This window comes from Ovis aries, chromosome 8, assembly GCF_016772045.2.
Source record: "Ovis aries strain OAR_USU_Benz2616 breed Rambouillet chromosome 8, ARS-UI_Ramb_v3.0, whole genome shotgun sequence".
NCBI classification, from domain to species: Eukaryota; Metazoa; Chordata; class Mammalia; order Artiodactyla; family Bovidae; genus Ovis; species Ovis aries.
The window spans coordinates 10,802,848-10,815,454 of NC_056061.1; the positions used below are offsets into that span (position 1 = coordinate 10,802,848).

General features: G+C 34.9%; 1 protein-coding gene across 23 annotated transcripts in view; it reads right to left on the reverse strand.

Moving 5' to 3' along the window:
- The window catches only part of SNAP91 (synaptosome associated protein 91), a 174,568-nt gene that overhangs the window by 51,421 nt on the left and 110,540 nt on the right, over positions 1–12,607 (reverse strand). For 14 of the 23 annotated variants that reach the window (XM_060419404.1, XM_060419400.1, XM_060419397.1 and 11 more), the window contains 2 exons: positions 546–560; positions 241–399 (listed from right to left, as the gene is read on the reverse strand). The exons of 2 other annotated variants lie outside the window; for them this stretch is intronic. In XM_060419404.1, the coding sequence (XP_060275387.1) occupies positions 241–399; positions 546–560 (174 nt within the window). The remainder of the gene's footprint in view (positions 1–240; positions 400–545; positions 561–12,607) is intronic. 7 more of the 23 variants (XM_060419406.1, XM_060419405.1, XM_060419401.1 and 4 more) reach the window with 1 other exon arrangement.

The window sequence follows — 12,607 nt, forward strand, 5'->3', positions numbered from 1 at the left end:
AACTTTGCAAAAAAATAGAAAATAAAACAGGTCCAAAGCATTGCAACCTGTGCTCTAAAACCACTAAAACGAAATGAAGTTGACAAACTGAGCAAAGATATATATGAATAAACATTTAAAAAGTACTTAAAAGTTGCGCCATACTGTTCTATCGTGTAAAATATTTTAAACATCTTCATGCTATGGTAATCTTAGTAATCCTGCAAGGAAAATGAAAGAAGAGGGATGTGACTGACTAACCTCCAAAGAGATCGACGTCAGCAGTGACAGCTGTGGTAGTTGAGGCAGAGGCTGCAGCAGCTGCAGTTTCAGCAGATGTAGCAGGAGGAGTAGGTTCTGGCGCAAACGGATCTGAGATCTGCGCTTCGGAGGGAACAGAGGAAAGTGCAGCCAGAGAGTCTACGTCGCACCAGACACAGAACAAATGGAAGAGAAGAAAAGGAAAGGACAAAAGATGTACCAGGCTTCAAATGATCAAAGTGAGGACAATTATTAAGATATGGAAGTCTCTCAAAACAGAGGTTTACAGATAAAGCTTTACTCACCCTCTCCCAAAAGGTCTATTGATGTCCATGGGGTCAGCATATGAAGAAATAAGAGAGAAAGCTGAAACTTTCAACCACACCAATGTCCAAGCAGGGTGAGGCACTAACTGAAGAAATTTTAGCTTTATGTACCTTTCTGGACCATTTGTAATTAAAAAATAAATGTTACCTATTATTATCACGGAACTTTAGAGCCGGAAGTGACCTTAGGGATCCTCTACATCAAATTTCCAATTTCATAGATGGGAAAACTGAGAGCAAGGGAGGTCAAGAGACTTACCTTAAGTTAGATCTAAATGATTCGGATGAACTCAACTGATTTTTTATCAGAATTACTATTTCATTTGCTTTGGTTGATTTCATTATACTATAACTGTCAATTCTGAAGAAACCATAGTTAATTGAACTTTGTTGACCCTCTTTAATTGATGTATCACTCCAGTGTAGAATACAGAGCATGAACAGAAGCTTGACTGTGCAACATATTAACTTGAATGAAAGTTTAAGGGTTAGAGAAAAGAAACTCAAACCTATTTTCTTCTTCATAAGTTTCACATTACCAGATGTTTTTCAGTTTAATATATGACTTTTACACTTGTAAACATTGTGACAACATATGAAAATTATTTTCAAGATGAATATGAGAGATTCTGTAGTATCAAAACTTTTCAGCCCTTCTGAGGTCAGCATTCCATTGAGAGGTTCATACTTTCTTAGTGATCAACAGTGGGATTACAGATGGCATCCTAAATAATAAGCCTAAGAGGGATTATTTTTAACTATACTATGACTTTAAGTTAAACATTTAGAGTGTCCAATGCATTCCTCTAGTATCAGTCACGTGATACACATCTCAGGCATCACATTCGAATTCATGAATGTTACTGGAAATTTATTTTAAACATGAAGAAACTTTATCAAAACTCATTTGGAAGCTATTTTTTTCAGAGCTTTAAAAATGATATGAGAACTCAGTAAACCAAAAGTTCCAGATGACATTTAAAAGGTTGATAAACATAAATTTGACATTAATAATAATCACTTTAGACATAAAGATACACAGACTGAAAGTGAGGGGATGGAAAAATGTATTCTATGTAAACAGAAATGAAAAGCCAGGGTAGCAATACTTATGTGAGACAAAACACACTTAAAAATAAACACTGTTAAAGAGACAAGGAAAAATAGCACATACTAATCAAGAGATCGATTAATGAAGAAAATATGACAATCGTAAACATATATGTATCCAACACGTGTGTGTGTGTGTGTGCTCAGTCATTCAGTCATGTCCGACTCTTTGCGAGCCCATGGATTATAGCCCTCTAGGCTTTCTTGTCCATGGAATTTTCCAGGTACGAATATTGGAGTAGGTTGCCATTTCCAACTCCAGAGCATCTTCCCGACCCAGGGATCAAATCCGAGTCTCCTGTGTCTCCTACATTGGCAGGCAGATTCTTTACCCAATGCACCACCTGGGAAGCCCCATGCAACCAACACAGGAGCACCTAAATACATAAAGTAAATCTAAACAGACATAAAGGGAGTAACTGACAGTAACACAAAAGGCACAGGGGACTCACATCAATGGACAGATGATCGAAACAGAAAATCAATAAGGAGACACTGGCCTTAAACTACATTACTAGATCAGATAGACTTTATACATATTTTTTTATTTTATATAAATTTAAGTGTTTATGCACACACATATAAACATTACATCCAAAAGTAGTAGAAAACACATTCTTTTCAAGAGCACATGGAACAATCTCTAGGATAGATCATATGCTAGGCAACAAAAGAAGTCTCAGTAAATTTAAGAAGACTAAAATCATATCAAGGACCTTTTCCAAACACAATGTTGAAACTAGAAATCAACTACATGAAAAACCTTCAAAAAACACAAATCCATGGAGGCTAAACAACACATTACTAAATAAAGGATCACTGAAGAAATAAAAAAGGAAATAAAAAATACCTGGAGACAAGTGAAAATTAAATACAGTGACTCAAAATCTATGGGAAGCAGCAAAAACAATTCTAAGAGGAAGCTTTATAGTAACACACGCCTATCTCAGGAAATGAAAAAAACTCAAATACAACAAAACCTTACACGTAAAAGAACTATAAAAAGGAGATCAAACAAATGTTAGAATAAGGAAAGAAATCATAAAGATCAGAGCAGAAATAAATGAAATAGAGAGTCAAAACAATAGAAAAGATCAATGAAACTGAGAGCTGTCTCTTTGAAAAAATAAATAAACCTTTAGCCAGATTCATCACGGAAAAATCAATAAAATCAGAAATGAAAAAGGAGAAGTTATAACCAACACCATAAAGGATCATAAGAGATTCCTACAATTAAATGGCAAAAAACAGACAATCTAGGATAAATGGATAATTCCTCAACACTGAATCAAGAAAAAATAAAAAATAAAAACAGATCAGTTACCAGTAGTGAAACTGGATCAGTAATTAGAAAAACTCCCAACAAACAGAAGTCCAGGAGCAGATACATGGGTTCACAGGTGAATTCTACCAAATATTTATTAAAGAGTTAACACCTATCCTTCTGAAACTATTTCAAAAGCCTGCAGAAGAAGGACACTTCCCAACTCATGCTACAGGGCCAGCATCACCCTGATCCAAAACCAGACAAAGATATCACAAAAAAGAAAACTGCCTGCCAATATCACTGATGAACGCAGATGCAAAAATCCTCAAGAAAATATTAGCAAACAAAATCCAGCAATACATTAATGATCATGATCAGGTGGGATTTACCCCAGGAATAGTTACAAATCAGTATGATACATCACACTAACAATTTGAAGAATATAAATCATACGATCATCTCAATGGATGTGGAAAAAAACTTCTGACAGATTTCAACATTATTTATGATAAAAACTCTCAACAAAGGGGACATAGAGGGAATATACCTTAACGTAATAAAGGCTACATATGACAAACCCACAGCTAACACAATACTCAACAGTGAAAATCTGAACGCTTTTCCTCTAAGATCAGGAATAGGAAAAGATTCCCATTCTTGCCACATTTCCTCAGTATAATATTGGAACTCCTAGCCACAACAATCGTACAAAAACAATCAGGAAAGAAATGAAAGGAATCCAAATTGGAAAGGAAGTACTAAAACTGTCACTCTTTGCAGAAGACATGAAACCATACATAGAAAATCCTAAAGATGCCACTAAAATAAAACTACTAAACTACTAAAATCATAGCTCAGTAAAGTTGCAGGATACAGAATTAATATACAGAAATCTATTGAGTTTCCATACACTAAGAGTGAACCACCAAAAAGTGAATCCATACTTACACGGCAATTAATTTACAACAAAGGAGGTAACAATAAAGGGGAAAAAGACAGCCTCTTCAATAAATGGTGTTAGGAAAACTGAACTGCTACATGTCAAAGAAGCAAACTAGACTTTCTCATATTATGTATAATAATAAATTCAAAATGGATTAAAGACTTAAATGTAAGACCTGAAACCAGAAAACTTCTTGAAGAAAATATAGGCAGTATACTCTTTGATATGGGCCTTAATAATATTTTGGGGAGTATATTTCCTCAGACAAGGGAAACAAAAACAAATGGGACTATGTCAAACCAGAAAGTTTTTGCACAGTGAAGGAAATTATCAACAAAATGAAAAGGAGAAGACATTAGAAAATGAGAAATCCAATTAGGGGTTAATAACCAAAATACACAAATAACGCATACAGTTCAACCACAAAAAAGCAAACAACTTGATTATAAAAGAGACAGAGGACTTGAGTAGACATTTTTCCAAAGAAGACATACAGACAGCTATCAGACACATGAAAAGATGCTCCACATCCCTAATTGTCAGGGAAATTAAAATCAAAACCACAATGAGATATTGCCTCACACCTGCAAGACTGTCTATTATCAAAAATACAACAAATAACAAGTGTTGGTGAGAATGTGATGAAAAGGGAATCCTCATGCACTGTGAGGGAAGGTAAACCGGTACAGCCACTATGGAGAACAGTATAGAGATTCTTCAAAAAATTAAAAACAGAACTACCAAGTGACCCAGCAATTCCACTCCTGCAGGTTATTTATACAAAGAAAATGAAAACACTAATTAGAAAAGATACATGCATCCCTATGTTCACTGCAGCATAGCTAAGATATGGAAGCAATGTAACTGCCAATCACTAGATGAATAGATAAAGGTGTGTGTGTGTGTGTCTGTGTGTGTGTCTATCTAGCTATCTACCTATAATGGGATATTACTTAGTCATAAAAAAGAGTGAATCTTTGTCATCAGTGACAATGTGAATAGTCCTAGGAGGTTGTTATGCTAAGCGAAAGAAGTCAGAGAAAGACAAATACTATACGATTATATGTAGAGTCTAAAAAACAAGCCAAATGAACAAACATAACAAAATAGAAACAGAATCATAGATATGGAGAATAAACAGGTGGTTGCCAGAGGGGAAGGGTTGTAGGGTAGGAGAGAAATAGATGAGAGGGATTGAGAGGAACAAACTTTCAGTTGCAAAATAAATGAGTCATGGGGATGAAATGTATTGTGGGGAATATAGTTATTAATACATAACATCTTTGTATAGACTTAAGGTGCTGACTGCTTTGAAATGTATAGAAATATTCAATCACTATATTGTATAATGGGAACTAACAGTGTTTTAGGTCAAATATACTTCAAAACAAATGGACACAGAGAAACAGAGATCAGATTTGTGGTTACCAGAGGCAGGGGGAGAGTGAAGAGGAGTTTGATGAAGGCAGTCAAAAAATATAAACTTCCAGTTATAGGATAAAGAAGTACTACAGATATAATATACAACAAGATAAACATAATCAGTGCCACTGTATGTTACATATGAAAGTTGTGAAGAGAGTAAATGCTAATAGTTCTCATCACAAGCAAGAAAATCTTTATTCTACTTCTTTGTGTATCTACATGAAAAGCTGGATGTTCACTAAATTTATTGTGGTAATCATTTCTTGATGTATGCAAGTCAAATCATTACATGATACACCTTAAAGTAATGTATATCAATTATACCTGAAAACTGGAAGAAAAACATAATCACATTCATTTAACTATGCAATCTGCAAACCCAATAAATGTCAGGTAAAGCCCTCTACAGGTCCACTAAGATAATCAAGGCTCTTCCTAAACAAATCTTACATATTTCATAGCAACGTTAGAATATTATACCACATGGAGTTCTTGACATCAGAAATAGTTTTTAAATTTCAGAATGCACATCTAATGAAGAGCTGGAAAAAAGGACCTATGCTGACTTGAAGCTAGGGTATTTTTTGCTGTTAGGTGTCCAGGTCTCAAATCCTGAGAAGGAGAAGATCTTTCAAATAATTGCTCAAACCAAATGGACCTGGCCCAATGCAACTCTTACTCTACAGTCACACATCCTAAAAATATAAATTAGAAACCAACATGGCTCATCAGAAGTCAGAGAGACTTGGTTTCTCTCTTTTCCTGGCATTGGTGGGGCTTTCCCTACCCCTGCCCTCATCCATGGCTATCTTAAGCTGTGATGTGATTTAGCAGAAGAGCTAAGAACCATGTGATTTAAGTTTCCAGACCTCCCACTGCCTATGACAGGGGATGGTAATTTATTTCATACATTTGGTAATTGAAAAAGGAGAAGACTGTTTATGTACACAAGAAGGAACAAAAATGAAAGGATTTAAAACAAAAAAGTATGAAAGATTAAAACATTAGTTCCTTGCTCTTAATCAATGTTTTGTTAGGATAGAGGGTGACAAAAATGATATAAAAAGATGGAAAGCAAAATTTCCTAGGAAAATGTAGTGATTAAGCATATAGGTGGATAACTGATGCAGAAAAACTTTTTCTACTCTTGGAAACCACAGGTTTTACTCTCCAAAATCTTAATTTTCCACATTAAGCATAATTTATCTTAGGTATTTCTTGGTTTGTGCAAAATTTTCTCTACTACAAAAGCAAGTTCCTATTATAGGATGATGAGAACAGTTATCAAATATTCTCAAAACTGCTACTTTTTACAGAGGATTAAACTATTAAAAAAAAAAACACCACTACAGCATAAGAGTTCCAATTCATTTGCAAGTAGTACTTAATCAGAGCAATTTTTTTTTTGTATTACAGAAATTGCTAGAAAACATTCCCTGTAAACAAGAAAACAGAACTACAACTAAATTAACAAGGAGATCTACATGGTGCAGTGAGATAGAGTCACATTTTAGATTAAGTGTGTTAATATATTTAAGTGCTCACCTACATCCAGAACATATCAAATGCTTGATAATGAAAGTTAATAATAGCAATGGCTTAGATGGTAGCTAGCCTTATTGTGCTGATCATTTCAGAATGCTTAGAAATGCTGAATGTAGTATACTTGAAATAAATATAATTGGTGTATGCCAATTATACTTCAATAAAAAAGGGCAACAGCTAACATTTAAGTTGACATAGGACTATGAATTTCAAAGTTTCTATAAATCTTTCACAGAGAGAAAGTGTGTGTGTGTATTCATGAATGTGCATGACAACAACCTACAGATGTGCCCCACCTAGATTTAACTAACAAGCAAAAGGTAATGTGGGTCACAAACACTGCTTATAGTACAGCTATTAATAATATTCACATGGAAACAGAGTCATGTGGTCACATAATACTGATGAGCCTTCAAGAGTGTGTTAATAAATTTCTATTAAGTCTATTAATTCTAAGAAAACCCTAGGAGTAATTCTGTATTTCTCAAAAAGTAGAAATTTTACTTCAAGCATTTACAATAAGAAATTAGCCATTTCCCACTTCTAGGATGCACAGAAATACAATACACACACACTCAGCTGTTTGTACAGAGGGATGCATTTATTATGAAGAAAAAAACACTCTCCCTATAATGGGGAGAAAGATAGGGATTTTAAAAACACCCTGTATTCTTTCAGTCAAAGGTGATCATTATTATTGGCCAGCAGAATGCCACACGTAATATGCACTATTTAAATTTATAAAATATGAATATGCTAAATTTGGTTCACACCAACAAGAAGTACTATCTTTTACAATATTTCCCCTAAATTGGCAATATTTATCAGTACTTAGAACCCTTATGAGAAATTTGTAAACACTTGATGTGGACACATCATTAGAAAATGAAATTCTCTTACTATCATTATGGCCAGATAAGAACATACAGATTTCTCAAGAGGCAGGTCAGGTGGTCTAGTATTCCCATTTCTTTAAGAATTTTCCAGGCTTTGTTGTGGTCCACACAGTCAAAGGCTTTGGCATAGTCAATAAAGCAGAACAAAACATATTTGTTATAATTTAGAATCCTCTTCAAATATGACTGTGTATCTATGGAATAAATGCAAACTCAAGGTAACTATGGGGCCTTTCAGGTAAGCTCAGTGGTAAAGAATCTGCCTACTGAGCAGGAGATGCAGGTTCAATCCCTGGGTTGGGAAGATCCCCTGGAGAAGGAAATGGCAACCCAAGTCAGTATTCTTGCCTGGGAAATCCCATGGACAGAGGAGCCTAGTGGGCTACAGTGCATAGGATCACAAAAGAGCTGGACACAACTTGGCAACTAAACAATAGCAGCAAAGGTGACTATTATCTCTCAATTTCATATTATACTAGTTTACTTGAATTTATTAAGACTTATAAGTTTTACTATTTTGCTTAAGAACTAGAGAATTTATTTATTAGTATTTTCCTCCCCAGCTGACTTTTCTACTGCTATGAAAATAGCTATAGATATTTTGTTGAGACAAAAGACTAATGCTGTCTAAGCATTAGGTTCTAAGCCAACACTATTATACACTATAATGTGCTTTGTACTAATTATGAAAAACTGTTTTTTGGAAACACTGTTTTTTTGGAAACAGTTTGGAAAACTGTTTTTTTTGGAAAAGGTTTTCCTTATTCCTCAAGGATGAAAAAAGCCCACAGCTTGGCCAACAGAAAGCAGGCTGAATTTCAGACCTCTTGCCCTGCATTTGAGAAAGGCAGACTGCAGATCCACACTGCACAGCCCTAGCTAAACCATACTCATCTGCTTTCTTCTATATTCACTGATATCTCAAAGTTTCAATCATCAATAGCTATTCATTCCTAACAAGCAAAGACTTAAGTGTGTTATAATAAAATTGGCTATTATAACTTATTTCTCATAGTATTGTGTGTCTTAGCAAAAAGTACTGAGAGATGAATATGAATAAAAATGTTGGGAATTCCCTGGTGGTCCAGTAGTTAGGACTCTGTGCTTCCACTGCAGAGGACAGGGGTTCAATCCTTGGTTGGGGAATAAAGGTCCCACATGCAGTGTGGTGTGGCCGAATTTTTTTTTAAATGTTACAGTACAATTTAAAAATATCTCACCTAGAGTTGTTCTTTTTATTATTCCTTTGGTGTAAAACAAACAAACCAAACAAAAAGGACACAATTTCTCTTCAGTTTGACACTGGAGAATATGGTGAAAGGAGACAGTTAACAATATCACTATTTACTTACTAAAGTTTCTAACTCACTATATGCTCGGTAAGTTCTAAAAATTACAAAGTGTCAAATATCTACTGATTCAATTAGTTGAGAAAATTAGAGGTAATACATTCATATAATACTGAAAAAAATTTTGTATAACCCCATGAATTTATAATTAACACTAAATGTGAAATTATAAAAGTTCTATAAAAGCCATTCACATGAACTTTATGACAGAGAAAGTCTGATTTAAGGATATAGATTTGAAGCATTCTTTAATAAGTAAGAAAACATAATATGTTGTATAAGATACTGGGGCAACGAAAATAAGTTATAAGTTGAAATAAACATTTCAAAAAGATGAAGGTCAGAATGAGAAAGCGTAAGAACCAGAAGGCCCTTATAGTACTTATAGCTGATTCATGTTGTTGTGTAGCAGCAACTAACAGTAATGTAAAGCAATTATACTACAATTAAAGAAAAAATACCATGAACACTTGAATACGTTTTTTTAAAAAAGAAGGCCCTTTATAAAACCAATTCAACAATATTTTCCTTTAGCAACAGAGATTTAATAAAGTTAAGTGATGTTGAGACTTTTGATTTAAAAAAATGACAGCTGTCAACTTAGGAGTTGAACATTTTAACAAGGGAGAAGTTTGAAGCATTTAAATGGAAAAGCACCAATATTTTAAATGCTCATCTACATAGTTAGCAACTTTATTTCACAATTACTTTCATTTTGTTAACAAAAAACTTGGAAATAAAATCAAGAGATCATAGCAGGTACTTCTGATATCACTCTGCCAATGTTTACCAAGCTCACCTAAGGATTATTTAATTACCTATGGAATGAAACTTCTTTTGACGTTGCAATTTAACATTAATTAAGGACTGATTCTGAAATGATGTATCGCGTTACAGTTCTTGTCTGCTAGTGATATAATACTATGTTTGGGAGAAAAGATACCCTCAAGACACGACTTTTATTGCCCTATTGGACGTTAACCAGTTTTAAACCCAACCTAGCCATCTTATTTTAACATTCCTTTTCTATAAATCCCAATTCCTCAAAATGCTGTTTTAACCAGCTTTATCATCTTACTGGTTTCCTCATCAGCCAGTTAATGTCTTTTACCAGTGTTGTTTCTCAACCCCCACAGCTTTACTAAGGTATAACTGATATATAAAAATTGTATATATTTAAGATGCACAGGTGTTCCCATCTCTTGAAGAATTTTCCACAGTTTATTGTGCTCCACACGGTCAAAGGCTTTGGCATACTCAATAAAGCAGAAATAGATGTCTTTCTGGAACTCTCTTGCTTTTTTGATGATCCAGCGGATGTTGGCAATTTGATCTCTGGTTCCTCTGCCTTTTCTAAAACCAGCTTGAACATCTGGAAGTTCACGGTTCACGTATTTCTGAAGCCTGGCTTGGAGAATTTTGAGCATTACTTTACTAGCGTGTGAGATGAGTGCAATTGTGCGAAGAATTGATGCTTTTGAACTGTGGTGTTGGAGAAGACTCTTGAGAGCCCCTTGGACTGCAAGGAGATCCAACCAGTCCATTCTGAAGGAGACCAGCCCTGGGATTTCTTTGGAGGGAATGATGCTGAAGCTGAAACTCCAGTACTTTGGCCACCTCTTGCAAAGAGTTGACTCATTGGAAAAGACTCTGATGCTGGGAGGGATTGGGGGCAGGAGGAGAAGGGGACGACAGAGGATGAGATGGCATCACTGACTCGATGGACTTGAGTCTGAGTGAACTGCGGGAGTTGGTGATAGACAGGGAGGCCTGGCGTGCTGCAATTCATGGGGTCACAAAGAGTCGGACACAACTGAGAGACTGAACTGAACTGAAGATGCACAGTGTAATAATTTGTTATACATATACATTATGAGAAGATGACCACAATCAAACTAACACATCCATCATCTCACATAGTTCCTGTGTTTTTGTAGTTTGAATACTTAAGATTATTCTTTTAGCAAGTTTCAAGTATGCAACATAGTATTATTAACGGTTAACATAGTAACCGTACTATACACTAGATCTCCAGAACTTCAGCTTACAACTGACCTTTTGTACCCTGTGACCAACATCCTCCCATTCCATGCCCTGCCCTCCATTGCTGAACAACAGCCCCAGGCAACTTTTACTTTCTGTATCTATGAATTTGACTTTTTTAAGATTCCACATATAAGTGAGAGTGTACATATTTGTCTTTCTGTGTCTGGCATATTTATTCACTTGGCACAATGTCCTTTATGTCATCCATATTGTCACACATAGGAGGAGTTCCTTCTTTTTAAAGGGCTGAGTAATATTCCACTGAATATATACAACATGTTTTCCTTACCCTTTCATCTGCTGACAAACAGAAGTTTTTTTTTTTTTCTTGGCTATCGTGGCTAATGCTGCAATGAACATGGGAGTGCAGATATCCATCCACCTAGAAGTGAGATTGGTGAACCATGTAATAGTTCTATTTTGATTGTTTTGAGGATCTTCTACTCTACTGTTTTCCACAATTGTTGTACCAATTTACATTCCCACCAACAGTATATAATGATTCCCTTTCTTCACACTCTCAACAAACACTTTTCTCTTCTCTTCCTAATAATAGTCTCTTCCTAATAATAGTCATGCTAACAAATGTGGGGTGTTATTTCTGGTTCTGATTTCCATTTTCCTGATGATTAATGACAGTGAACACCTTCTCATATACCTGTTAGCCATCTGCACATCTTCTATGGAAATGTCCATTTATGTCCTTTGCCCATTTTAAAGCCAAGGTATTTGGGTTCCTTTTTTTTCTTGCAAATATTTTCTCCCATCCCACAGGTTGCATTTTCATTCTGTTGACTGTTTCCTTTGCTGTGTAGAGGCTTTGTAGCTTGAATGTAGTTTCACTTGCTTATTTTTGCTTTTGTTGCCTGTGTTTTTGGTGGCAAATCAAAAAATCCATTGCTAAGATCAATGTCTAAGAGTTTTTTCCCCTAAGATTTATGGTTTCAGGTTTTATATTTGTTTTAATCCATTTGAGTTTTGGGTAAGATATAAGATAAGGTTCCAATTTTATTCTTTTGCACTATAGACTGCAGTGATTCTGTAGATCACTTTGGGTAGTATGGACATTTTAACAGTATTAGTTCTTCTAGTCCATGATCAAAGGATATCTCTCCATTTATTTGTGTCTTCAATTTCTTCCATCAATGTTTTATAGTTTTCAGTGTAGAGGCTTTTCATCTCCTTGGTTAAGTCTATTGCTAAGTATTGGGTTAGCCAAAAGGTTCATTTGGGGGTTGTTATGGAAAAACCCAACCTTCTTTGCCAACTCAATATTTTATTCTTCTTGATGCTACTATAAATGGAATTATTTTTCTTCATTTCTTTTTCAGATAGTCTTTTTATACGTAAATTTTGACTCCCAAACTTTACTGAATTCATTTATTAGTTCTAACAGTTTTTTGGTGGCATCTTTTGGGTTTCTACATGTAAGACCAAGTCATCTACAGAGACAATTTTAT